This window comes from Puma concolor, chromosome D1 (assembly GCF_028749965.1).
Source record: "Puma concolor isolate L17-30 chromosome D1, mPumCon1.1.hap2, whole genome shotgun sequence".
Classification (NCBI taxonomy): domain Eukaryota; kingdom Metazoa; phylum Chordata; class Mammalia; order Carnivora; family Felidae; genus Puma; species Puma concolor.
Window position 1 is genome coordinate 82,458,812 of NC_141676.1, and position 25,287 is coordinate 82,484,098.

The 25,287-nt window shown below is 34.0% G+C and overlaps 1 protein-coding gene across 3 annotated transcripts in view; it reads left to right on the plus strand.

The window, feature by feature from the left end:
* Window positions 1-25,287, plus strand: part of CNTN5 (contactin 5) — a 1,391,028-nt gene that overhangs the window by 998,354 nt on the left and 367,387 nt on the right. For all 3 annotated transcript variants that reach the window (XM_086678621.1, XM_086678620.1, XM_086678619.1), the window contains one exon: window positions 23,576-23,678. In XM_086678621.1, coding sequence (XP_086534747.1) covers window positions 23,576-23,678 — 103 coding nt within the window. The remainder of the gene's footprint in view (window positions 1-23,575; window positions 23,679-25,287) is intronic.

Consider the following 25,287-nt stretch of genomic DNA (forward strand, 5'->3'; position numbering starts at 1 on the left):
CCTTAAAATTTTTCACAAAGCTTGTTTCATGGCCATAAATCCCTTAGTTTTGTTTTTTAAGGAAAATCTTTATCTGTCCTTCTATTCTGAATGACAGCCTTGCTGGATAAAGGATTCTTGGCTGCATATTTTTCTTAGCCAACACATTGAATATTTCCTACCACTCCCTTCTGGCCTACCAAGTTTCAGTGGACAGGTTTGCTACTAACCTGATGTGTCTATCCTTGTAGGTTAAGGGTCTTTTATCCCTAGCTGCTTTAGAATTCTCTGTTTATTTTTGTATTTTGCCAGTTTCAGTATATGTCATGGTGTTGACCTGTTTCTGTTGATTTTGAAGGGAGTTCTCTGCCTCTTGTACTTGGATGCCTGTTTTCTTCCCCAGATTAGGGAAGTTCTCAGCTATAATTTGTGCAAATAAACCTTCTGCCCCTTTGTCTCACTCTTCTTCTCCTGGGACTCTATAAGGATATTGTTTTGTTTCATGAAATCTCTTAGTTCTCTAAGTCTGCCCTCATGCTCTAGTAATTTCCTTTCCCTCTTTTTTATCACTTCATTATTTCCTATCATTTTATCTTCTATTTCACCCATTCATTCTCTGTTTCATGAGTCCTTGTTGTTACTATATCCAGTTTATTTTTGCATCTCAGGTACAACATTTTTTACTTCATCATAACTCATTGTAGGTCTTTGATCTCTGCAGCATGGGGTTTTTTTGGTGTCTTCTATGTTTTTTTCAAGCCTACTTAGTAGTCTTATGACTGTTGTTCTAAATTCTTGTACAGATATATTGCTTATATCCATTTTCAGCAAGTCCATGGCTATGATTCCTTCTTGACCTTTCATATTTTGGAAAATTCCTCCATCCTGCCATTTTGGCTAAGCTTCTATCTTTTGCATGTTTAAAAAACTTATGTTTATGGAAGCTGGGATTACTACTATATTAAAAAAGGGTCTTACACTGTCCATATTCTGGCACTGTAGGAAGTGTTTCTGGTGTATGATATGTGCACTCTATTGCTGGAATTTGGCTGCTCTTTCTCACTGGCCAGTCCTTTTCAGAGTTCCTTCTCGTTTGCAGTCATGATGTGTTTGGAACTTTGACTAGGTATATGTTTATTTGTTTGTTGAGGTAACCCTGGAACAAAAAGGGGGGAGGGGAGGCTGATTCCATAAAAAGGGAAAAGGAAAGGGAACACACACACAAGAAAAACAGAGAATCAAAAGCTATAAGGCTGATTCCAAAGAAGAAAGGAAAAAAAATGCAGAAGAAAAGAGAAAAGAAGGAAAAAGAAAAGAATAAAAAAGCCTGATTCACTATGAGCCTGATCCCAAAAGGAGAGAGAGAGAGAGAGAGAGAAGTCAGAAAAAAATGGAAAAAGAGTTGTTTGTTAGTGCTGGGGGTTAGGGGTAAAGTGGTCTGTGCTGGTCTGAAAGTGAGGCTGGCTGCATTGGCTCAGAGCCAGTCTTGCCGCAGTAAATAAGGAGCTGCCCAGCATGGAGGGGCAGGGTTTGGTTCCACTTCCACTAGGGGCTGCTGTGTTGCTCTCTGAAGTCCCACTTTGTATTGGGAGGAAAAATGGCTCCATCCCAATCTCATGTCTCTGGACAGGGGATCTTAACCCCCTCTCTTCAGGCAGCCCTCACAGAATGGCAAGGGCAGTCGATTTGCCCTGAGCCACAACTCTACTGTGTTTTTTCTTGGGTGCATGGCTGGGATTCAAACCCCAAAGTCTTAAAGAACCCAGCATGCCTTGGATCCACTCTCTTATTCTGGAGTAACATCTCTCCACACTGCTGATAAAAAACCTTTGGCTGTCACCTGCAGGGTCCTTTTCCCTTTGGAGAGTCAATAAACCTTCTTCCAAAAGTACTCCATTAAGGGGATTGCTCTCTCTCAGTGTGCCCTGAGATCACTACATCATGCTATACACTCTGAGGCCAGCTCCTTCCTCCCCAGGAACGCATGCCCCAGCTCCATTCTAGAGAAATTCAGGCCCTTTCAAAACCTCAGAGTTTGAGCTCCAAAAGCTGTTTGCAGAAAAGAAATGAGACACTCAGTATTCTCACTCCCCAGTCCAGGGTTCAGAGAGGTTTTCTTCTTGTGCTAACTTGATGCCACACTATCTCAACACCACTCTCTTTCTTTCCCTTTTGTCATTCCAAGAAAAGGGTTCCCTCCCCTCCATGGCACCACCATTTTTCTCTCCCTCAGTTTACATCCATGCACCTCGCAATTGCCAAACTGTCTCCTTCCAACTGTGGAGCTCCTTCTGCAACTCCACATATCAATTTCCTGGTTGTTCCAAGTAATCTGACCTGAATACAGCAATGTTTAAGGATAAGGAAGACCCATGGTCCCCCTACTTCTCCACCATCTTAATCCCTCCCCTAGAAATAATAATTTTTACCAAGAAAAACAATGTTCATCATTTCATTAACTGTCAATATTTTTTAGAAATTTTGAAGAAATATTTAATAAATCCTTACAAATAATAAGATAAAATTATTCAATATGTATCTAATGTATTTACTTGTTTCCTACATGGCTATTTACTTGTTTCCTACTTGGAAACATATTATTGTAATTTAGAAAATAAGATCCCAAAAGATGTAAACTTTTGATAACTAGCATTGTAACACTGAATATATCATTCTTTATATGAGAAGGGAGCATGAACTTTGAGTTATTTTTTGTAAGGGTGGAAGATGTATGTTCAGTTATGTTAATCTGACTTCCTTTTCTATTGTCATACTACACTATCTCCATTGCTACACTATCTTCCTTTATTTAATAACCTGAAATCTGGCATTTAGTCTTACCACACCACTCAACATGTGTTCTCAAAACTGGTTATCTGTTAGTCAAATGTATCAGTATTTTTCAGCCTTCACCATTCTTGACCTATTTGTGGTTTCTGTTTAAATCTGAAAATATTTTCTTTTCTAGACTTACCTGGCAGTAGACTCTCCCACAGAGTTTCATCTGGAACTTAACTGTCTCTTCTCAGTCCACTCCCTAAATCAATCATTCTGTTTAGCTCTCTACCTGTGTCCATTCACCCATTTGTCTGCCTTGTTTACACTTGGCATTGTTTTATAAATGATTTAAGGACCGTTAATCTTATAAATACAGATATTCTTACAGGATTCTACTCCTGAGGCCCACCTGCATTTTTAATTTTTTTTCTTTAATGAGCACTTCAATTTCTCTGTTTCCAATTTACAATCTTCCTGAAAACTAACTTCTCCAGCTGTGTTGTTAGTAAAATCATCTTTATTCTAAATATCTAATATAATTGTATCTGCGTAAGTGAGAATCCTCCAAATCTCATGACCACATGAATAGGTTCCATAGGTTTGGCAAGCCCTGTGAATTCTACATCTGTGATGTTATTCTCATTCATCTCTTTCTTACAATTTCTAATTATAATACTCTTTACCTCTTGCATAGATCAGTGGCTTTGAACCACCTTTACTACAATTTACATAAGGTGAATAGTATCTTTATCCAAAACTCACTTTCAAAAGCATTGGCATGGTTTGTACTATAGAAGAAAAGAAAAGCTTCAGGTGCAATGCCAGTAAACTAGCTGTTATACCATCTCATTTATCATCTATCAAAAAAACTTACAGGAAGCAAGTTCATAAGAGTAGCATCATTTCAGAGATTTAAACTAGAATCCATTTTGATTTATTTTGTTCAAGTAAATTGGTCACAAAGTTGGGTTTGATTTACTACCTATATTATCCTTGGAAAAGATATTTAATCTGTCTGAACTTCAGTTTATTCATCTGAACACGGGAATAGCATGGATACTTGTCTCATGGGATTATTGTTAGGACTCATGCATTAATATGAATAAAGTGATTAGAAAAGTGACTGTTATGTAGTAAGCTTTAGTAAAAGTTAATTATTAACACAGTATTTATGACAAAATCTCCACTGTATTTCACTAGTGTGTGGGTCATTGAAGATAGAAACTACTTTCCTGGTTCCACAGCTGTAGTGCTTGTTGCTGCTGTTATTGTTTACTGTGCAAATTCAAACTCTTCAGACATTTTAATGAAGATTTGTGTGGGGGAGAGAGTAGCAGGGGAAAAGTTTATATTTTGTCACTTGCCTTCAATTATTCTTTATTTAAATCCTACACCAGAATTTTCTGACTCAATCCTTTTGTTCTTGCTCTCTCTTCTTGAGAAGCCTTTCTGACTCCTCATTCTGTCTGCAAGTATTTGAGTGAATTGTCAAAGATCCTACAGCTAGTTAGTTACAATAAACAGGAATAGAATCTGCCATATAATAAGGATAGTTTGGCTTTATTCAAAATCACGTCCTTATGTTCATCTGTATTGAAAATCATCTGCCACTTTCATAATTCCCACCCACACAACCTTATGATATCTTCATGGAAATTATATTTGCCAGTTTGCTATTTAACTTCTCTAACTGCTTTGTATGTAGTAATCCATTTAATCTTCACAATAACCCTTTGAGACAAGTATCCATGCTATCCTCGTTACCTGAAAGTTTAGACACTTTATCATCCCCATATTAAGATCCTTTCTATAATAACATATTTTACAAAATGGTTAACAAATTCCAGTTCCAATTCAACTCCTGAGGTCTTTTCCATTTCACCAAGATATTGTTTCCAATATCTAAGGTACTTCACTAGCCATGACAAAACATCACTTCTCCACATTATTTAATTCAGCATAATTTTAAATAGCCAAGATATGGAAGCAACCTGAGTGTTCATCAATAGATGAATAGATATACAAACAAAACAAACAAACAAACAAACAGAAACAGACTCATAAATACAGAGAACAAACTGATCGTTGCCACAGGGAGGATAAGCATAACAGGTTAAGGGATTAAGAGGTACAAACTTATGATTATATAATAAATAAGTCACAAGAATGAAAAGTACAGTATAAGAAATATAGTCAATAATATTTTAATAAATTTGGCTACAGATAGTAACTACATTTATTGTGGTGATCATTGTGTAAAGCATAGAATTGTTGAATCATTATGTTTAAAGTTGAAACTAATATAAATTATGATAAGTAGATTTCAATTAATAATAATGAAATAACATTTAATAAAATTTCTCAAAACTTTTTGGAAGTCTATAAAATTGCATCTAATAGGCCAGCATTTAGTAGTGTGATCCTCAAAACCTAGCATGAAAATCATCTTGGATTCTTGTAAAAAATGGAAATTTGGGCATACCTAACAACCATCCAATCAGAATTTCTGAAGTGGTACTACAGATCAGTATTTTCAATGCCAGAAATGTATGGTGAGCAAATTACTAATAAACACTTCTTTGTTGAGACACAAGGAATGTTTTTTCTCTCCTCCCTCCCCAGATGACCCCATTAGCTAGCTGTCTTCCAACTGAAAGTACTAGCAAGAATTAAGTCCACATGATCTTTCTCCCTGAACTGGAAGAGTCCGGTGAGTCCAATGAGTCAGCAGCCCTGTCCAAACCACATCAGCTAAGAGATGGTACAGTGTCTTTAAGAATGTTTTTCTAGCCTCTAAAGGCTGACCCTTCAGGAGACTTCCAAAAAGAATAAAGTCCTAGACTTACTCTTTACCTGGCAGTTCTCAGGATAACCTGGTCTCCAAATGTTCCACTTGGACCCCACTAGTGAAGTCGTTCTATTCCAGTTGTCCTTCAGAGAGGATTGGAAGAAAAGGGTAATTTGATATCTGTGTGCAAGTTGTCCTCACCCTGTAAATCCCAGGAATCTTCATTTTCCATAGCACTTCTCACATATTTCATATTACATACAATTGGGAACTAAAACATATGCTGGGGTTTCTTTTTTTTTAATATTATATACCTCTTCATATTTTTTAAGTTCTTTTTTATACCAGATAGGATTTCCAAATGAAAGCTGGCTGAAAGAATATACAGAATCATGTTGGGAGAATCCTGTTAAAAATTCAGATTCCTGGGTCCTTCCCTTAGCTGCTCTGATTTAGTAAGCCAGAAGTGGACATTACAGATTTTTTTTTTTTTTTTTTTTTACTACATCACTAGGAATTTTTATGTTCAGTCAGGTTAGGGAACGTCTGACATTTTATTCTATCTCAATTAGCAGCTGTGACTTTAAAGTGATCATAAAGCAATCAAAGTATTTCTGCAATTGGTTGATTGCCTCTGGAATATTTTTAAATGTATTTAATTAATAGTTTTAGACCACCTTTAAGATAATTATTGAAATTTAGGTTAATAAACTGTTTCTTGAAGAGTGTCCTCATAATTGAGCTGCCATGGGTGCCGTAGGTCTTTTCACTTTATTTAGATAATCTTTCTATTATTAATAAGATGCCCATTTCCCTGTGCTGTCTGTTTTCATCTTGCCTTGCACTGCTATTCTTAATATGATCCACCTGATTTTTTTCTGAGTATCCAATAAGGTTTATAAAAATAAACTTAAGTTTCCTTACAAATCATTTTAAATAATTTCTTTCCATTTTCTTCTCCTGAACCAATTTTAACATTTTGTCTTAGTTTGTCTAAAATTGAATAATGTTATGGTAGATATTTTAATGGTTCTCTTATCCTACAAGGATATTGAATATATGTCTTTATTGATACCCTTCTTTGTTGAATTATATTTTTATTTTGTGATCACTTTTGTTATTCAGTGCTGAAATTCACATCCAGGATATTGAGGGTTCTAAAACTGCTTCTGGAAAACAATTTGTAATATTTAGAAGTGTTTCTTTCACAGTTCATCCCAATGAGCTATTTTACAAATTTTTCAGAAAAATCAATTCTTATTTTTTAAATAAATGGTCTGAAACTAATATGTTCAAATAAATGTGTTCTTCAAAGAAGACATACTGGGAGACCATTTACATTTATAAGTATGATTTCACCATTATTCAAAATAATTTAAAACTCAATGATTCATCTTACTGTTTTATAACCCATATATTTCAGTGCTGTGTAAGGAAGATAGCAGCTACATTAGTGGAAGGCTTCATAATGCTTGATATTTTTCCTATGCATCAGGCACCTGTGCTGAAAACTTTTCATACATTCTCTTATTCGTTTTTCACAACAAAACAGCATTTTGAGCCTATCTTTCTTTTATAGTTAAAGAATCTGCCATTTGGACAGGTAACAGGTCCTCTTACCTATGTTTGTATGACTCTAAAAAGTACATTGCTAAATATTATGCTTCATTGTTCAGTTGCCAGCCCATTAAGGACCTCACTCAAGGTCAGAGTTGGTAAGACATGTGGAACTAGACCTCTAACTCATAGTAAGTGTGTTTTCCATTGTATCATTAGGCCTCACTTATGACATCATTGCCAAATCAAGGGTTTGAATTACTTCAATATTACCTATTTCAAATTTAAAGGGTATACTTAGAGATGATCCTCAGTATGAGTAGCATGTTTATAATAGAACCAATATTTGCTTCTTCTCAGTTTCATTGGAATAGACATTGTGAGGATTTTTTTTCTCAATTCATCAAGAAAGCGAATCCATCAAATGTATTAAATTAGAGTGTAACGAGTAACCCATATAAGTAAAATTGGGGTTATGCTGATTTTTGGGAATGACACAATTCATCTATGGAGAATGTAAGGTTGGCTGTTATATAGTGTGTTAATTATCTGACAAAATATCTGTCAAGAGAATACATAGCCTAATTTCCTTAATAATTAGTAGGTTTATTTGATATTACAGCACACTTTTTTCCCTTAAATGTAGGCTTTCTTTTAAAATGTCAGAGTACTAAAAGAAAATAATTATGAAGAAGAGAAAATGAAGACTATATAAAATTCAGAATCTTACAGAATATTTCTATCACTCATTGGTTTAATAAATTAATTAAAAGTAATATAAAGAAATTTTTTGCTGTCATCCTGACATCCAGATAATGAAATACATGTAGTACATATCTTACATATAGCCAAATTAGAAATTATTCCTATGTATGAATACCTGTCCTATTGGTCACTATAGGACCAATAATAGTTGGTCACTGCCACAGGCCCTTCTGACTTCAACTTTATTTAAACAAAAGATGTATCCTCAAGCAGCTTTTAGAGAATTTGAAATTCAGATATGAGTGAAAGCAGAGAACAAATTTTAAAAAGAAACAATGAGAAAAACTTAGAGGCTCTAATCTCAGAAATGGACTCTCAGGCAGATATGGCTAAATGCAATAGACCCACTATCTACAACCTATTCCCCCTCTGTGGCATTATACTTAAACAACTCAAGCTAAAATTCCACCAATTAAGTAGTCATTTAGGTGAATAAGCATTGTGCTTTAAAAAATAAATTTCCACAAAGAGAATTAGAGATCAGTAATCTTTAATTTTTAAAAATTTTAATTTTTTTAAATTTATTTTGAAAAAGAGAGAGAGACGGGAGAGGGAAGCAGAGAGAATCCCAAGCAGGCTTCATGCTGTGAGCATAGAGCCTGATGTGGGGTTTGACTTCACAAATTGTGGGATCATGACCGGAGGAGAAATCAAGAGTCGGATGCTTAACTGACTGAGCCACTCAGGTCCCCCAGTCATTTTTACTTTAGAGCATATATGAGTTAAATTATATCTTTTTTACCTTTAACATCTTACTGACACAATTTCCTAGAAAAAAGGCGTTATAAGGGAAGAGAGTTGGTAAGACTATGAAAAATAATAAAAAGGAATTTAGTATCATTTAAACTCTCTCTCTCTCTATACACACACACACACACACACACACACACACACAGAGACAGAGACAGAGACAGAGAGAGTCTGGCAGAGATCTTTTGAGGCAGACTTAATTATTTTGTAATCCCAGTACTGCCTCATTTTAATTACATGATCCACCTTTTCAAACCTTGGTTTCTTAATTCATGTAACAGGGATTATATCTGCCTTCATATTGTAAAGATTAGAATAATTATGCATAAAAAAGATTAATGATGCATATAAAGAATATGCCATAGTTCACAGTTTTTTTGGTTCTTGGTTTTCAAGATAAATAATATACCCTTTGATCCTCAAAGAACGCATCATTTAATAGGGAAGATAGACAAGGTGATAATTTTGTTAAGTAACACCACAATGTGTGAACAGTAAAATAAAGACGTATCATATGTCAGATGTGCAAAGAGAGCAGGAACCAACTCCACAGGGCCATCAGGAAACTGCAGAGCGGAGTTGACATTTGAGTGCAGTGTTGAGGAAGAAAAAAGTTTGTAAATTGCCCCAGTTCTGGGATGGCATTATAGACAGATGGAAAAACATACGCAAAGGAACAAGGAAAGAAAAGTACAGAATATGAAAAAATAAGCAACTTTCTTTCAAGTTTTTGTCTGAGTCTGTTTCTGCATCCATGAAGAAAGCATATGTAGAGAGGAGAGGTGATTTATTTTCCCTACTCTCTTAACCATAAGAATCCTTGCTTCTAGGACCCTGAAGTCCAAAGAGCTGTGTTAGTATTCTAGATCACTTATTACGAACTAGGCAGCATTTTGTAAGTTAAATAACAACCAAACCATACTTACAATATGTCTTTGGCTTCAAAGTGTCTTTGGCACTGATTTAGTACAGAACACATGGAATACAATTCATTCATTATATAAAATTGTGGAGAACATCATGGACTCTGGAATCAGACTTCCTGAATTAAAATTCTGCCTGTAGTGTTTAATAACCATGACTTTGGACAAGTGTTAACCTTTCTAATTTAGTTTTCTGAGAGGTAAAATGAGGAAATTACTAGAGCAATTCTAAGTGTTCTAAGAATTACAGTTGACATATCTAAGGGACTTGGAGAAGTACCTGGTACATGGTAAACTCCAAAGAAGGACTGAGTATAATTTTCATTACTATATTGAATTTACACATCCAACAGTGATTAGTGCATGACCTGAAATGTCACACTAGTTCTCCAATTGTAATTTTATTATTTTTTATTTTTTTCCTCTAAATATAATTATTTATCCAGTTAGCTAACATAGAGTGTATACAGTGTGCTCTTAGTTTCAGAAGTAGTTTCCCATGATTCATCACTTACATAAAACACCCAGTGCTTATCCCAACAAGTGCTCTCCTCAATGCCCATAACCCATTTTTCCCTCCCCTCTCCCCCATCAACCCTCAGTTTGTATTTAAGAGTCTCTTATGGTTTGCCTCCCTCTCTGATGAAACCATTTTTTCCCCATCCCTTCCCCCATGGTCTTCTGTTAAGTTTCTCAAATTCCACATATGAGTGAAAACATATGATATATGTCTTTTTCTGAATGACTTATTTCACTTAACATAATACTCTCCAAGTCTATCCATGTTATTGCAAATGGCAAGATTTCATTCTTTCTTATTGCCAGGTAGTATTCCATTGTATATATAAACCACATCTTTTTTATCCAATCATCAGTTGATGGACAATTGGGTTTTTTTTTTCATAATTTGGCTACTGTTGTTAGCACTGCTATAAACACTGGGGTATATGTGTCCCTATGAATCAGCACTCCTGCATCCTTTGGGTAAATTCCTATCTAATTGTAATTTTATATTTTAATTTATCTCTACAACTTTAGAAATCTTGTAAAAAAAGATGATAAAAATAACAGGGGGAGTGGGTTATAACCTATAAAAACTATTCACAAATTGAATGACCAGCAATATAAACAAATCATATTAAAATTAAGAAAGAAGACCTTACAGATCATATTTGCATCTATCATTAAATTGCTTACTTCCCCAAGCCATTATTACACTAAACCAATTTAAACCTGGGAACAATTTTTTTGAGCTGGAATAAGTTGATGTGTAATTTATTTTTTTTACATGTCCATCAATAAATGAATGGATAAAGAAGTTATGACATACAGAGAGAAAAAGAGAGGGGGAATATTATTCAGTCATAAAAAAAGAATGAAATCTTGCCATTTGCAGCAACGTGGATAGAGCTAGAGAGTATAATTCTAAGAAAAATAAGTCAGAGAAAGACAAATACAATATGATGTCACTCGATGTGGAATTTAAGAAACAAAACAAATGAGCAAAGGGGAAAAAAGAGAGGGAGAGAAAGAAACCAAAAAACAGACTCTTAATGATAGAGACCCGATGGTTACCAGAGGGGAGGTGGGTGGAGGGATGGGTGAAATAGGTGATAGGGATTAAAGAGTACCCTCATCATGATGAAAAATAAAATAAATTTTAAAAAATCAACAAAAAATAAAACAAAAACAAAACAAACAAACAGATTTCCAAAGACTTTTCAGTGTTAGAAATCCAACATGTGTATAACTAGCATGTTTTCAGTGAGCACTTACTCACTGAAAGTGAGAAGCCCTGCTTCTGGTTCTTTTTAGGAAGCATTTACCCACACCCAAGTGGAACTAGGAAAATTTGCAAAGGAAGACACCCTGTCCATTACAAATTCTTTTACTGGTTCACTCCCTTCTTTTTTCAAAAAAACAAAAAAAACAAAAAACAAAACAAAAAAAAAAAAAAACAAAAACAAAAGTGTACCCTTTGCAGTCTATTAAATACCAGTTCCTAGTTGTTGCTTTTTAATGTGAATAGTTATATTCAATAATTATGATTATTTTGTGGTTAAATTCTTTTTGTCCTTTATTTTGGCTTAATACTGGATAATATGTTCAACGAAGAAAAATAATAAGGAAACTTATTAATGTAGTCCTGTTGATCTGTATTGCCAAGACATATTCTTTTGTGAAAGACATGAAAACTCAAATACATTGTGGTTTAATCTATCCATCATTAACAGGCTTCATAATCTCCATTTCATCAGTATTAAAACCTAAGATAATTTTTTTAATGACCAAGAAAAAAACAGTATCATAATATATTAATGGGTTAATCATTAATTTTTTTTTAATTTTTTTTTCAACGTTTTTTTATTTATTTTTGGGACAGAGAGAGACAGAGCATGAACAGGGGAGGGGCAGAGAGAGAGGGAGACACAGAATCGGAAACAGGCTCCAGGCTCCGAGCCATCGGCCCAGAGCCTGACGCGGGGCTCGAACTCACGGACCGCCAGATCGTGACCTGGCTGAAGTCGGACGCTTAACCGACTGTGCCACCCAGGCGCCCCGGGTTAATCATTTTTTAAATATTGTATCTTTCATTTATATATCTATAGAGAATAAAACTGGTAAATTTAATTTTTCTCCCCAAATGATATTAAAATCTGAAATTACCTATAAGGATTTGGAGCAAATTCTGGATTATGATGTTTTCCCAGTCTTGAGTAATGAAAAAATTTTTAAATGAATTTGAATTTTCTATGCTATATGTATAATTCATGCTCAATAACTATCCCTTATCACTTGGCTTATAGTAAACTAAGACTATCTATGTGTATGAAACTACAATGATCTGAGTTTAATAAGTCAAAAATAAGTGTAAAGCATGGTTCTAGCCACAAATAAATTATTTATCTCATTAGAGAAACAGGACATGTAAACATTAAACACTAAATAAAACATGATTAAGTAGAGATGATAAATGTAAGTGGTAAGTGCTATTAGAATCTAGGGAAAGGAGCCATCATTTTGAGTACTGTGGTTGTGGAAGGTAATCGTGATGAAAGAAACTTAATCCATCTTTCTTAATGTAGAGTATTTTAATGGATATATAGGTTTATATTTAAATATAACACAGGAATAAATAAGTGCCATTTTGGAGACAGTCTAACCAGAGCAGTGGGCTTATTCTAGTCAAGTGAAAACTAAGGTTGATAAATTAGTTTTGGAGCAGATTTTGAAGGCTTTACATGACAAAATGAGGAGTTTAAATTTTATCAATAAGACAATGGGAAATCACTAATTTTTTAAGAGAGGAAAATAAATGATGACAATATTATTTTATGAAGATTAAGCTGGAGTTGTTTACAGAATAGATTGGATGGAAAAGATAGCAGAATCAGGGACCAAATAAACCAGAGATTAAGGTCAAAGATTTAAATTACATTATGTTTATGGAAAGAAATCAGAAAAGACATGAACATGAAATCCTAGAAAGATTATGAGGAAATTCCTTGGTTTGCTCCTGAAACACTTTCAAGCTTTAAATGAGGAACAAAGAAATGTTTTGGTTTTTTTTTTTTTTCAACGTTTATTTATTTTTGGGACAGAGAGAGACAGAGCATGAACGGGGGAGGGGCAGAGAGAGAGGGAGACACAGAATCGGAAACAGGCTCCAGGCTCTGAGCTGTCAGCACAGAGCCCGACGCGGGGCTCGAACTCACGGACCGCGAGATCGTGACCTGGCTGAAGTCAGACGCTCAACCGACTGCGCCACCCAGGCGCCCCAAAGAAATGTTTTTAAGAACCAATCCAAGATAGTGAATCAAAATTTTAGTAGGAAAATGAAATCAAGAATTCAATGGGAGAAACTATGAACCAAGGAGCCCAGGCTCATCCAAAGAATGACATGTAGCCAGATAGAAGTTCATCAATTTATACATTGGCACTGCAGATACAAAAGAACAAACTCCATTTCCTCATTGCTAGAAACCATAATGCAGTGAGGAATATAAAAAAGTAAATATCATTAAAATGCCATGAGATATGCACTAAAATAATGTTTTGAATTGTGCACTGTGAAAACAATACAGTGAAATTAATTCTAAAGATGGGGAGATGAAATTGGGGAATGATTTTAAAAACTGAATGTTAATTTATTAAATAGAGGGAGAGGTTACATGAAGTACAGAAAAAGGCAAAAGCATGTGGTTGTAAAGTGCCATGGTTATTTTGAGAAATGGAGAAAAGTATTGTGTGGCTACAGAGTAAGATTTGTGAGAAGAGTTACTAAATACAAGATTAACTGGAGAGGAAAAGTACAAATTAGTAAGGTTTTTCAATGCATTGCTAGAGGGTTCAGATTTTACTTTGAAGCAGAGAATTAGCATTAAATATAAAATATTTGTTATATTTGCTGTCTGCTGTTCTTTGTTTATTTGCTTGCTTGGCTCAGGACAATAGCTCTTGTATTAGTAGTAGGAAAGACAAACCAACAGATTCAAGTGTTGATTTGGAATCTTGAATGGCTTTTTCGAGAAAAGACTGGATTGGCAGTATGTCACAGCTCTATTCTGCTGAGTAATGAAAGCCAAGTGAATATTATAAAGGAAAATGCACATTACTTTTAGATGAGCAGTTAGAGTAAGGAGTTAAAACAGCTATACAAAAAGATAAGTTTGCTTATAACAACCTGCAATTTTGAAGGACACGTTTCAAAGACCTCAGAAAGACAGACTAGGGCCAGATAGCAGAATTCAGATTTGACCATGATGCTTTCAACTAGTAAGATAATTGGAATAGCTGTATATAAATAACTGTAATGCATGGTATAACATAATTAGTATCAAAAGAAATAAGACGCCACAGTAATCCAGAAATATGGGACAAAATTTCTTTCTGGGGTTATTATAGAAGTTGTTTGTGTTTTACTAGGAGGGTGGATGTTTTCTTGTTTTCTTTTTTTGCCTTCTCTCTCGCTTTTTATTTATTCTCCTTTTCTTCTTCCTCTTTCTCTTTTTTCTTCTCTTTCTCTTTCTCCTTCCTCTCAACTGTCTTTTCTTCTTCCTCCTCCTCTTTCCCTTCTTCATCATCACCATTGCTGTCATTGTCTTCTGAGATGGAATGTGAAGTGAAGTTTACTGATAGATAAACTTTAGTGTGCATGGGATGATATTAAGGTATTTTTAGATAAGAACACACAGCATGCGGATAGCTCATAACCAGTTACAAGTAAAGTATATTTTTGAATATAACAAGCATTTTTGTTACATAGAATAATCATGCATAGATGCATGAAGGGGAAGAGTAAGAAGTAAAGTTGAAAAGATAATTTAGGACTAGAACATTGAAGTCTTTGAGTGGAAAACAAAGAAATGAAAACATCAGTAAATTAAGAAAAAGGATCATGGCATGTTTTTAGTAGTTGCAATGAACTCTATTGCAGTAATGTTTCATCCTCTTAGTTTAGTCTTCCTCCTTTACCAATGTTACTCTGTCTGGGTAACATCCACATTTATAACAATGATCCATTCAACATCCTGACTTCTCTGTTTCTTAACCTATTTGCCTCCCTTGAATTTGCACTCCATCTCACCTTTGCCACCCATTACAAAAGTTTAAAACATGAATTTTGTGATTACCAATGATTCTGCCTTCATCTAAAAAAAGATTCTTTTTTTTTAAGTGTTTATTTATTTTTGAGAGAGAGACAGAGACAGAACATGAGCAGGAAAGTGGCAGAGAGAGGGGGCGACACAGAATCCAAAGAGGCTCCAGGCTCTGAGCTGTCAACACAGAGCCCAATGCAGGGCTGTAACCCGTGAGATCATGACCTGAGCAGAAGTCAGACACTTAACTGAGTCACCCAGGTACCCTGACAAATAGATTCTTTGGTTAAGGTATCAAGTATTCTTGAGCACTGACTTTGTACCAGGTACTGTTTGAATTACAAAGGTAACAAAACAATGTGGTCTCTGTCCTGCTTAAGCTTATAGATTACAAGAGAAACAGAAATTGAGCAAAGGGATACAGTGCGATCAGATTGAACAGTTACAATTCTAATTAGTTTTACAAAAAAAGAAACAGTTCTATAATATATACTATATATATATAATATATATAGAAATATAGAGAAAAATAGAATATATAGAGAAATCAAATATATAGAAAACATGTATATTATAGTACATATATGTATATATTAGAGAAATATAGTAGAAATATACTATATTTACTATATATAGTACATATAGTAGAAATATACATATAGTACATATATGTATATATTAGAGAAATGATATGGGTATTGATATACATATAGATAGATACATGATAGATAGATAGATAGATAGATAGATAGATAGATAGATAAAGATAATTAGAAATGGAAAGAGAGAGATACAGACAGACAAAGAAACAGAGATTAACCTGGTTGGATGGGGAGGGGGAGGATGTAGAGGGTAAGAAAATACCCTGTATTTGAAGTGGAATTTAGTTGTCTACAAAATTGGAAATGACTAAATGAATTCTGCTTTGCAAACAGTGGGAACTTTTCCTGGGGAGCAACATAGAATAAGGAGGGAAAGTTGGCTTCAGAATTAATGTAGTCCTAGATTTGTAGCTCTTACCTGTCATTTAATAGCTCAGTGATGTTGAACAAGTTATTTAACCTTTCAAATAATCAGTTTCCTCTTAATTAAAATGGAGATAATCATGCCTACCTTGTTGTGTTTGTAAGATTTAAATGACAATACAGTTACATACACTTACAGCACTAGGCTTACAGCAGGTGTTCAAAAAGTTTTTTCTTTCTTTACATCTACAATCTTTAATGCACATAAAGCCCCATGATGAAGCTGTGATAATTGGCATCCCCCCCCCCTCTGGAAAGATTTATCTTTTGAACCATATCATTCATAAAGCCTTTGAAACCCATAAGAATTTTTATAAAATAAAATATGTGGCGAATTGTTTACAAAGTAAATCAGGGCCTGGTATGTTTAGTATCTCAAATCTGAGTGCTAACAGCAGGAATGCTGGCATTCTCAATAACAAGACTGAAGTGAGAAAACAATCTGTGCAGATTAAAGTGTAAAAATAAACTTTTAACAATAGTTAAAACAACCCATTTGTCCCCTTTTTTTTCCCAAGTTATGCAACTAGGCAGCTGATCAAATGAGCTAGCAGAACTAATTCCTCCAAGGATATTTAAATCCCATGACCTCTCAGTGATTACTGTATGAAACTTTTCTGGAAGGAGCAATTTCTCTGAATAATGCTAAAGAATCTAGAACTAAAAGGTAATGTGGTTTTCTAGGTAGTTATAAGGTATAGAAGCTCACTCCAGTGAACTTAATTAAGAGACTTTTGTTTTCAGGAAATACATGGCATGGTAAGATAAAGGAGAGATTAGAAAATTCCAAGATTAGGGTTTGCAATATGGCCCGACTCCATGGGGACTAAGACTGTAAAGTAGCTGAATCCCAACAGTCTTAGGAATCTTAGTAATAGGATTATATGGCTATTTCCTTTATATATTTCCCAATAATGCAATTAAGCTCTTATACATAGTTTTTATTTTTTTATTTATTTTATTTTATTTTATTTTATTTTATTTTATTTTACTTTCCAATTGGCTTAGTCTTACCTTCTGATTTGAATAGATCTTCTTTACCTTCCAGATAGTGTGTGTGTCGAAACTGCTTTCTCATAACTTAGGTTTGCCTTGTCTTACCTTTATCTTATTTCTATATTACTAGTTTTAGTTTCTTATAGAAGGGACTGTGAATATAGCAATTTGTGTTTAATGTGCTTAATGCAGTGAAGAAAGTCCACTGTATATCTGCGGCACTTTACTTTCTCTTTTTAATGGAAAAATATACTAGTAGAAATAAATATTTGAATAAACCATATAGAAATACAGCTGCTAATCATAGCAGGTACCAATATTTTTTTCATATTTGTAAGGCACACACAGACAGACACACAGACATAGACACACATACAGACACACACACACACAATGCACAAAGTCAAAGAAAACTTAGTAAGAAAATCATGCATGAGAGTTTTAAATTGGACTTATGTTTTTGGTTATGAAGATATATTTACAGTGAAGTTTCTGTAATTGTATTTGTAAAAATACACATTTATAAAAATAGCAAACATACTGGGGCACCTGGGTGGATTAGTCGGTTATACTTCTGACTCTTGACTTTGGCTCAGGTCATGATCTCACCATTGTGAGATGAAGCCCCATGTCGGGCTGAACATGAAAACGCTTAGGATTCCCTCTCTCCCTCTCTCTCCTTCTCCTTCTCCTCCTCCTCCCCTGCTCATGCTCTCTCTCTCTCAAAATAAAATAAACATTAAAAAAATATCAAAAATACTTAATTTCCTAAAAATGGAAAACTTTTTTTTTAATAAAAGGAAAGCTTTTAACATACTTCTCATAGTGAATATTCAACTCTTTGTTAAACTTTTAAAATTTTCTCTATCGAGACTATTGTTTTAAAGCTAGAGAGCTTATTGTTTTGTTTAGAAAAAAATATATAGTTGATTTCTTTAGACTTTACTTTTATAAATTATTTTTCCCAGTTATTGATGCACATGGGTTGAGTCTTCAGGTTATGGTGGAGAGAGATGCATATATTTCTCTAAATCACAGTGTCAAGAACAGGGGAAGAAAATACGTCTTAAAATTCAGTAATCAATGGAAACCAATTACAGTGTGAAGCATCCCCTTATCAAATTTTTCTTGGTGTGTGGAAAGGGAAACAAAATCTATTGGTCTCTCTGATTTTCAGAATATATGTAATAGTCATGAAAAACATCTAATAATAAACACTTCTAGTTCTTTTCAATCTCCTTAGATAAATACTACTCATAATGGTACATTTATTTGAAGATAACACAAATTATTTATTTCCTCTTGCCAAGAGATTCATCAATCACTTTATTTACATAACAATGATTCATCTTGAGAAAGTATGATTCAGAAAAATATGTACTTTTGAAGAGAGAAAACAATATGTTGTCTATCTAGGCTTGTGAAATTGTTGCTTATCAGATAGGACTCCATTTTGGAATTGAAAACACGGCATCTGGATAACATTTTCAAAGATTATAACTTTTAATTTATTTGACTACAGTAGTAAAGAGGAACATATGAATGTGCAATATATATTCCCTAACATACTTCTAGATTTTTAAATCATTCGTAATATTAACATTCGCATTGTACAGAAGAAAATTGACCCAGAGAGGGTTTGTGATTGCCTCAATGTTTCAATAGAGCCAGGGCTGGAGCTGGGATTTACATCACTTATCTACAAATCACAAGTTGATATTCAGTGTGTCCCAAAAAGATGAGTACATAGCACAAAGTCTATTGGCACAATGTGAACTATTTAGTCTTTTCCTTTCATTCCATCTCATATTTGTCATTATCATTATTGTTATTATCATTATTATTTACTGGTGTTGTGTTGTTGTTGTTGTTGTTGTTTATTTGGGCTTTTATTTCCTTACCAGGTCACTTACACAGCACAATACTTACATATTTATATTCAAATTGCTAAAGACAGTTAAAAAAGATATTTACAAATGAAACATCTGCAAAGATTATTTATCACTAGGCTTAGAGTTGAAACATGCACCATGAAATTTTTGTATGTTTTCCATTTTTTTGGATGTTGTTGGCTCTCTAGTCTGCAACACACTTAAAGAAACAGTACTTGAAATTACATTCCGCTTAGGGAAAAGCACCTTAACTCTTTGCAAGTAATTGGAATAAACAAGAAAATTAATGGTAATGCAAGCTGGTGCAGCCACTCTGGAAAACAGTATGGAGGTTCCTCAAAAAACTAAAAATAGAACTACCCTATGACCCAGCAATTGCACTACTAGGCATTTATCCAAGGGATACAGGTGTGCTGTTTTGAAGGACACATGCACCCCCATGTTTATAGCAGTACTATCAACAATAGCCAAAGTATGGAAAGAGCCCAAATGTTCATCGATGGATGAATGGATAAAAAAGAAGTGGTGTGTGTGTATATATATATATATATACACATGTATATATGTGTATATATGTATACGTGTGTGTATATATATATATATATATACACACACACACACACACACAATGGAGTATTACTTGGCAATCACAAAGAATGAAATCTTGTCATTTGCAACATGTCAATGGAACTGGGTATTATGCTAAGTGAAATTAGTCAGAGAAAGACAAAAATCATATGACTTCACTCATATGAAGACTTTAAGAGACAAAACAGATAATCATAAGGGAAGGGAAACAAAAATAATATAAAAACCGGGAGGGATGGGGCGCCTGGGTGGCGCAGTCGGTTAAGCGTCCGACTTCAGCCAGGTCACGATCTCGCGGTCCGTGAGTTCGAGCCCCGCGTCGGGCTCTGGGCTGATGGCTCAGAGCCTGGAGCCTGTTTCCGATTCTGTGTCTCCCTCTCTCTCTGCCCCTCGCCCGTTCATGCTCTGTCTCTCTGTCTCCCAAAAATAAATAAACGTTGAAAAAAACTGCTCCTATCTTAAAAAACCGGGAGGGAGGGGGACAAAACAGTAGAGACTCATAAATATGGAGAACAAACTGAGGGTTACGGGAGGGGTTGAGAGGAGGGATGGGCTAAATGGGTAAGGGGCACTAAGGAATCTACTCCTGAAATCGTTGTTTCACCATATGTTTCACCATACATAATTTGGATGTAAATTTTAAAAAATAATAAAACAAGTTATAAGAAAAGATTATTTATCATAAATAAAAAAATAAAATTTATATTTGAATTGCAAAGAAAAAAAAAACAACCATGAAGACATAGAAGGAGAATAATGTTGTCTCAGCTGGAAGACCTTTGTTTATCAGGAATTAGGGTAATTTGGGGTCATCTTCTAATGGCATGTAATTTTAATAGGGCAGCCTACTATCCAAGAAAAGGTATGGAGAAAGAGATGAAGACATGTACAGTGTCTCCAGGGAGAAAAAATAAATAAATAAGTGAAATAAAATAATAAAATAAAATAAAATAAAATAAAATAAAAATAAAGGAACTACCTTGAATAAAGAGATAGGCCTAATATTTTGATATTTAACTAAGTGTCTTAGAGGACTGCTTCTCTTTCCTTTAACATCAAACCCTACCCAACAAAACAAATTACAAGCTACACCACATATGACTTGAAATAATAAAACTTGAAATTAAAATATGGATATGGATATTAATCCCTGACAGACAGTCAATGATTGATGTAGTACATGTGGTTATGCCTGAACTGTTGTGACTGAAATCCCTCAATAGAGTGATGTCAAGCAAATAGCTGTTAAACACCTAAGGTCAGAAAATTCCTATTTTTGCCATTCTGCCAACAGCATTCTATAAGAACTTGAGCCAGTTACCTGACCTCTTTGACTCTTAACTCTCTCATCTTAAAAAAAAAAAAAAAAAAAAAAAAAAAAGATAAATTATATACACTAACGTGGACTTCAGCTCTAACATAATTGTCCCATGAAATGTACGGCAAAACTTAATTGCTGAATGTAATCAATTGTCAAAGAACAAGAAAGGTGAAGAGCTTTCTCATCTGTCCTTATATCTTCACCATAAGAGTAAAATTAGAAAGAGTTATACCTTATAGTGCAGCTCAAATTAGATAATGTAATTTGAAGCTTCTTATTCAAACCTTTCAATTTTATATTTCATATATAGTTGAGAAAAGAAGTAGAAGAGGAAATAGTGTTGAGAAAGAGAAGTGCTTAAACATTCATTTTGATAAAATAAGACTAACCACTCAATTCACTTGCTATATACAAATCAGGCTTTTGGTTCAGTGAACACTGGACTAGAAAGCAATCAAAGGAATCAGCGTATTGGAGTAATACATTACATCAATGGTAATTCTCTTCTGTTCCTCAGAATATGGATTAGAAAAATGAGACCTGCAAGTCACTGACCTATCAGAAATGGAACAGTCTAAGTCATTAGCAAAGCTATGTTCAGAAGCCAATCTTTTTGGTGCAAATATCAGTGATATTTGTCTATGATTACTTTGCAAAACACTAACAAAGAAAAAGCAAAGATAATCTTCTTGTCCTCAGTGAATTTGAATACTTTCCATCTAAAGTGGGCCACATTCTTTCTTCAAGGCCCATATCAAATTAATAATTGATAGATAGATGATTGATGATAGATGATAGATAGATAATAAATACATAAAAGTTTTCTTGCCAAAGGTAACCTTTTCTGTCTTTGTACATCCAGTACATTTTGCCTTTGTATCTTATATCGCTTTTCTTACTCTTTCTAGTTTTCATCTCTCCTGTCCTTTCTCATCTCACACACATACACAAAGAGGGATTACACATAGCACTATCTATACATGCACATGGGCCTAGATGTGCACACATGCCCATAAACACAAACATCCCCAAACACATACAAGCTGCTCAGAGAAACATCTGTACTAAATTATAACTATCTCCTCTATACTGCTTTATATACAGGATCTCCTAAAATTTGGGGGAGGAAATTAGCTCCTCGGTTGCTTGAGAGCGCTAGCACAGGAATTCACCAGTCCTCAGCTAGGTCTTTGTTTAGGTGAAAGTCATATCCAATCTCAGAGCTTCAACTGCCACTTCTAAATGATGACATTAAATGTCTGTCACTTGTCCAGAACTCATTCCGAGCTTCATTCCCTCATTGAGTTGTCTACTCAGATTCCTCTGAATATCTTACAGGTATCAAACTCAGTACTCCTAAACTGAGTGTCATCAGCTTTTCCACTGTAGCTGTGTTCTTCTTCCTTTCATTCACATCATCATCCAGCCCCGAAGCTGAAAGCCATAGTGTCATTATTGAAGAGGTCCACACCCTTGTCTCCAGCAACCACCCTCAATGTGTGCCAAGCTCACTTATTTGTTGTTGTTGTTGTTGTTGTTGTTGTTGTTGTTGTCTAGTGCCTCTTCTCTCTCACTCTCTCTCTCTCTCCACCACTGTAATTCAAGTTTGGACCTTTATTCCTTCTATCTTGCATTATTGAAATAATGTTATTGAGGTACTGGTTTCTGCTCCAATTTCAGTATATACATCTCAGCAGAATACCACTCCTCTATTCAAAACCCAAGTGGTCCAAATTATTTACAGATTAAAGTCTGAATGTGTTACTCTGGTCATCAAAGCCCTCTACTTTTTGTACTCCATTTATATTTCCAAATTTGCCCAGTATCATTTCTCTTCATATACCAAACATGCCAGAAAAGCTGATATTCCTACTTCTGGTAGTTTCCCACCTTTTTGTCTTTATTCTTAGAGTTTCATTTGCTTTCTCTCCTATCTTTTCCCTACTTATTTAAATCCTAACTATTCTTATATATATATAGTGCTTCAAATGTACATAATAGTTTAAGGATATCTTGTTCATAGCACTCATCACTTCCTATCTTGAATTACAATAATTGTATATATATTGCTCTTCTTCCATACTTGAGTCATTGTCTAAGAATACACTTGCTGAGTGCTGGAAAGCGCAGCCCATGGCTGATTTATCTTAATAATCCCCACAATGCCTAGCAAAATGCTTGCATATGATAAATATTCAATAAATATATGTTAGTGGTTAGCATAGCTGTCCTCCAGTAAATATATGTTGACTTAATGAATAAGCATTCATTTTTATGACAATGATAAAGAAAGTTTTTACTTATTTAGAAAAAAACACAATCATTTATCATGGGAAATGTTCATAGTTATTTATTTCCCCGGGAATATAATCAGTAACTAAACTAGCAGTGTTGATTAACATTTCTAATAATTATTACTTGAAATGGTATTGAATATACATGCAACTTCAGACTGAGTCCAAGTGTACTTCTTACTTCAATGCATTAAAAATCTAGCAGTCATCAAACACACATTAACAACCAAACCACGGTGCTTTTCAATGTAACATCTCCAGAATTGGAAGGAAATTGTGACATTAATTTTATGCTTAAAGAATGCTCTCTATTTGCCAGGTGTGATGGGAGAATATGAGCCGAAAATTGAGGTCCATTTTCCTTTCACGGTTACAGCTGCTAAGGGAACAACTGTTAAGATGGAATGCTTTGCACTTGGCAAGTAAGTACACATTCTTCCATAATTAGATACAATTATTTATTAAAGTGTGATATATCTTATTTTTGGATCACTTATTTTGCTAGATTTAATTTTCCCAGAAGCTCCTTGGTAGCTATTCATAAAAAAGAAAAGAAAAGAGAAAAAAACAGGAAGATGGGAATTGATGAAGTAACCAATTATAATTATCTTTCTAGTGACTTCTATGAATAGTAATGTATATAGTCTTGCTATTTTAACATAAAGCAAACTTCTCTAAGTAAAAGAAGAGCTTTACATCTCTTTGCCTATATGTCTTAAATTATCAATGTCATTCTTAAATATCATTCAACAATGATATAAATGAAACATGGATAAAAAGATAAGGTGTTATCTGCTTTTTGTGCTTATGATATAGATTCTGATAAGATATAATGAGACAACAGTATAAAAATCATAAAGATAGTAGTTACAGTGAGCCAATTGATTAGTATTTTCTGAAAGAATGATAACATGATAGCACCAGCTGTCAATATGTACAATATGCAATCATTCCCCAAATGAGAAAGATGATATATATCACACTATAATGACTGCTAGACTTAATGATTCTATTTCTGAGGGCTTAAATCCTATAATATATATAATCACTTGTCAATGATGTTTATAATATGACTATTGAGCATAGAGGCAGGAGTAAGATTTTGATTATATTTGATTAGAGTATTATGATTTATTTTAAACAGAGTGTTGTTTTGTATTTTTAAGGTGATAAGACCTCAGGGTCCTTTCTAGACTCTGTAATTATAATTTACATAAATGCATCTCTATCAGAGTTACTAATCATTTAACTTCAGTTGTGGTGAGCTAGCTCCCACAACATAGCTATAAAGTACTTGGAGATAAAACATGCTATATAAATGTGCTTAAAGTAGGTTTAGCTTATGGGTGAGAAAAATATTAGTAAATTTGAAAAATTCATATTTATAGTAAATTTATATATAAAAACTCATAGTAAGAAGAGGTTTAAGGAATGAACATAGTGAACATCATGCTTTTTTAAAATTTAAAACTGATTGAAATAACATACACATGTGCAATTCTATTTAAATCTGAGTAGAAGCATGATCATAATAGACTGAAAACAAAATAAATTGTTATGTATTCCATTTGTAAGCAAAATATGTCTGTAAGTAGAAATATATTTCAAGAACTAAAAATTCATCTAGGGGATATTTGGGCTGATATCTGAGGAAGCTTTCCAAACCTAAAGATACTGGTTAAATGGACATGATTAAATCAACCTTAAAATTATTGTTTTTCACTATTTGCCATACTGAGGTGTCAAGTATGCCTGAAAATGTCCTGAGTAATCAGCTGGATTCTGATAAATACAAAAATAATATATTTTGACTTAATGCCAAAGGTTTTAGTATATCCTGCAGTTAAATAATTATCTTTTTTTTTCCTGCAGTTAAGTAATTCCTAAATGCCAGAATTTGCATTAAAACTACAAACAAAAGAAGGTCATATTGTAAAACATATTACAGAAATGGATTTATAGAGGAAAAAAAATAATTTGGGATATTTCCCCAGGCAGGCTTATTTAATAAGTTAGATGTGTTTGCTTTTG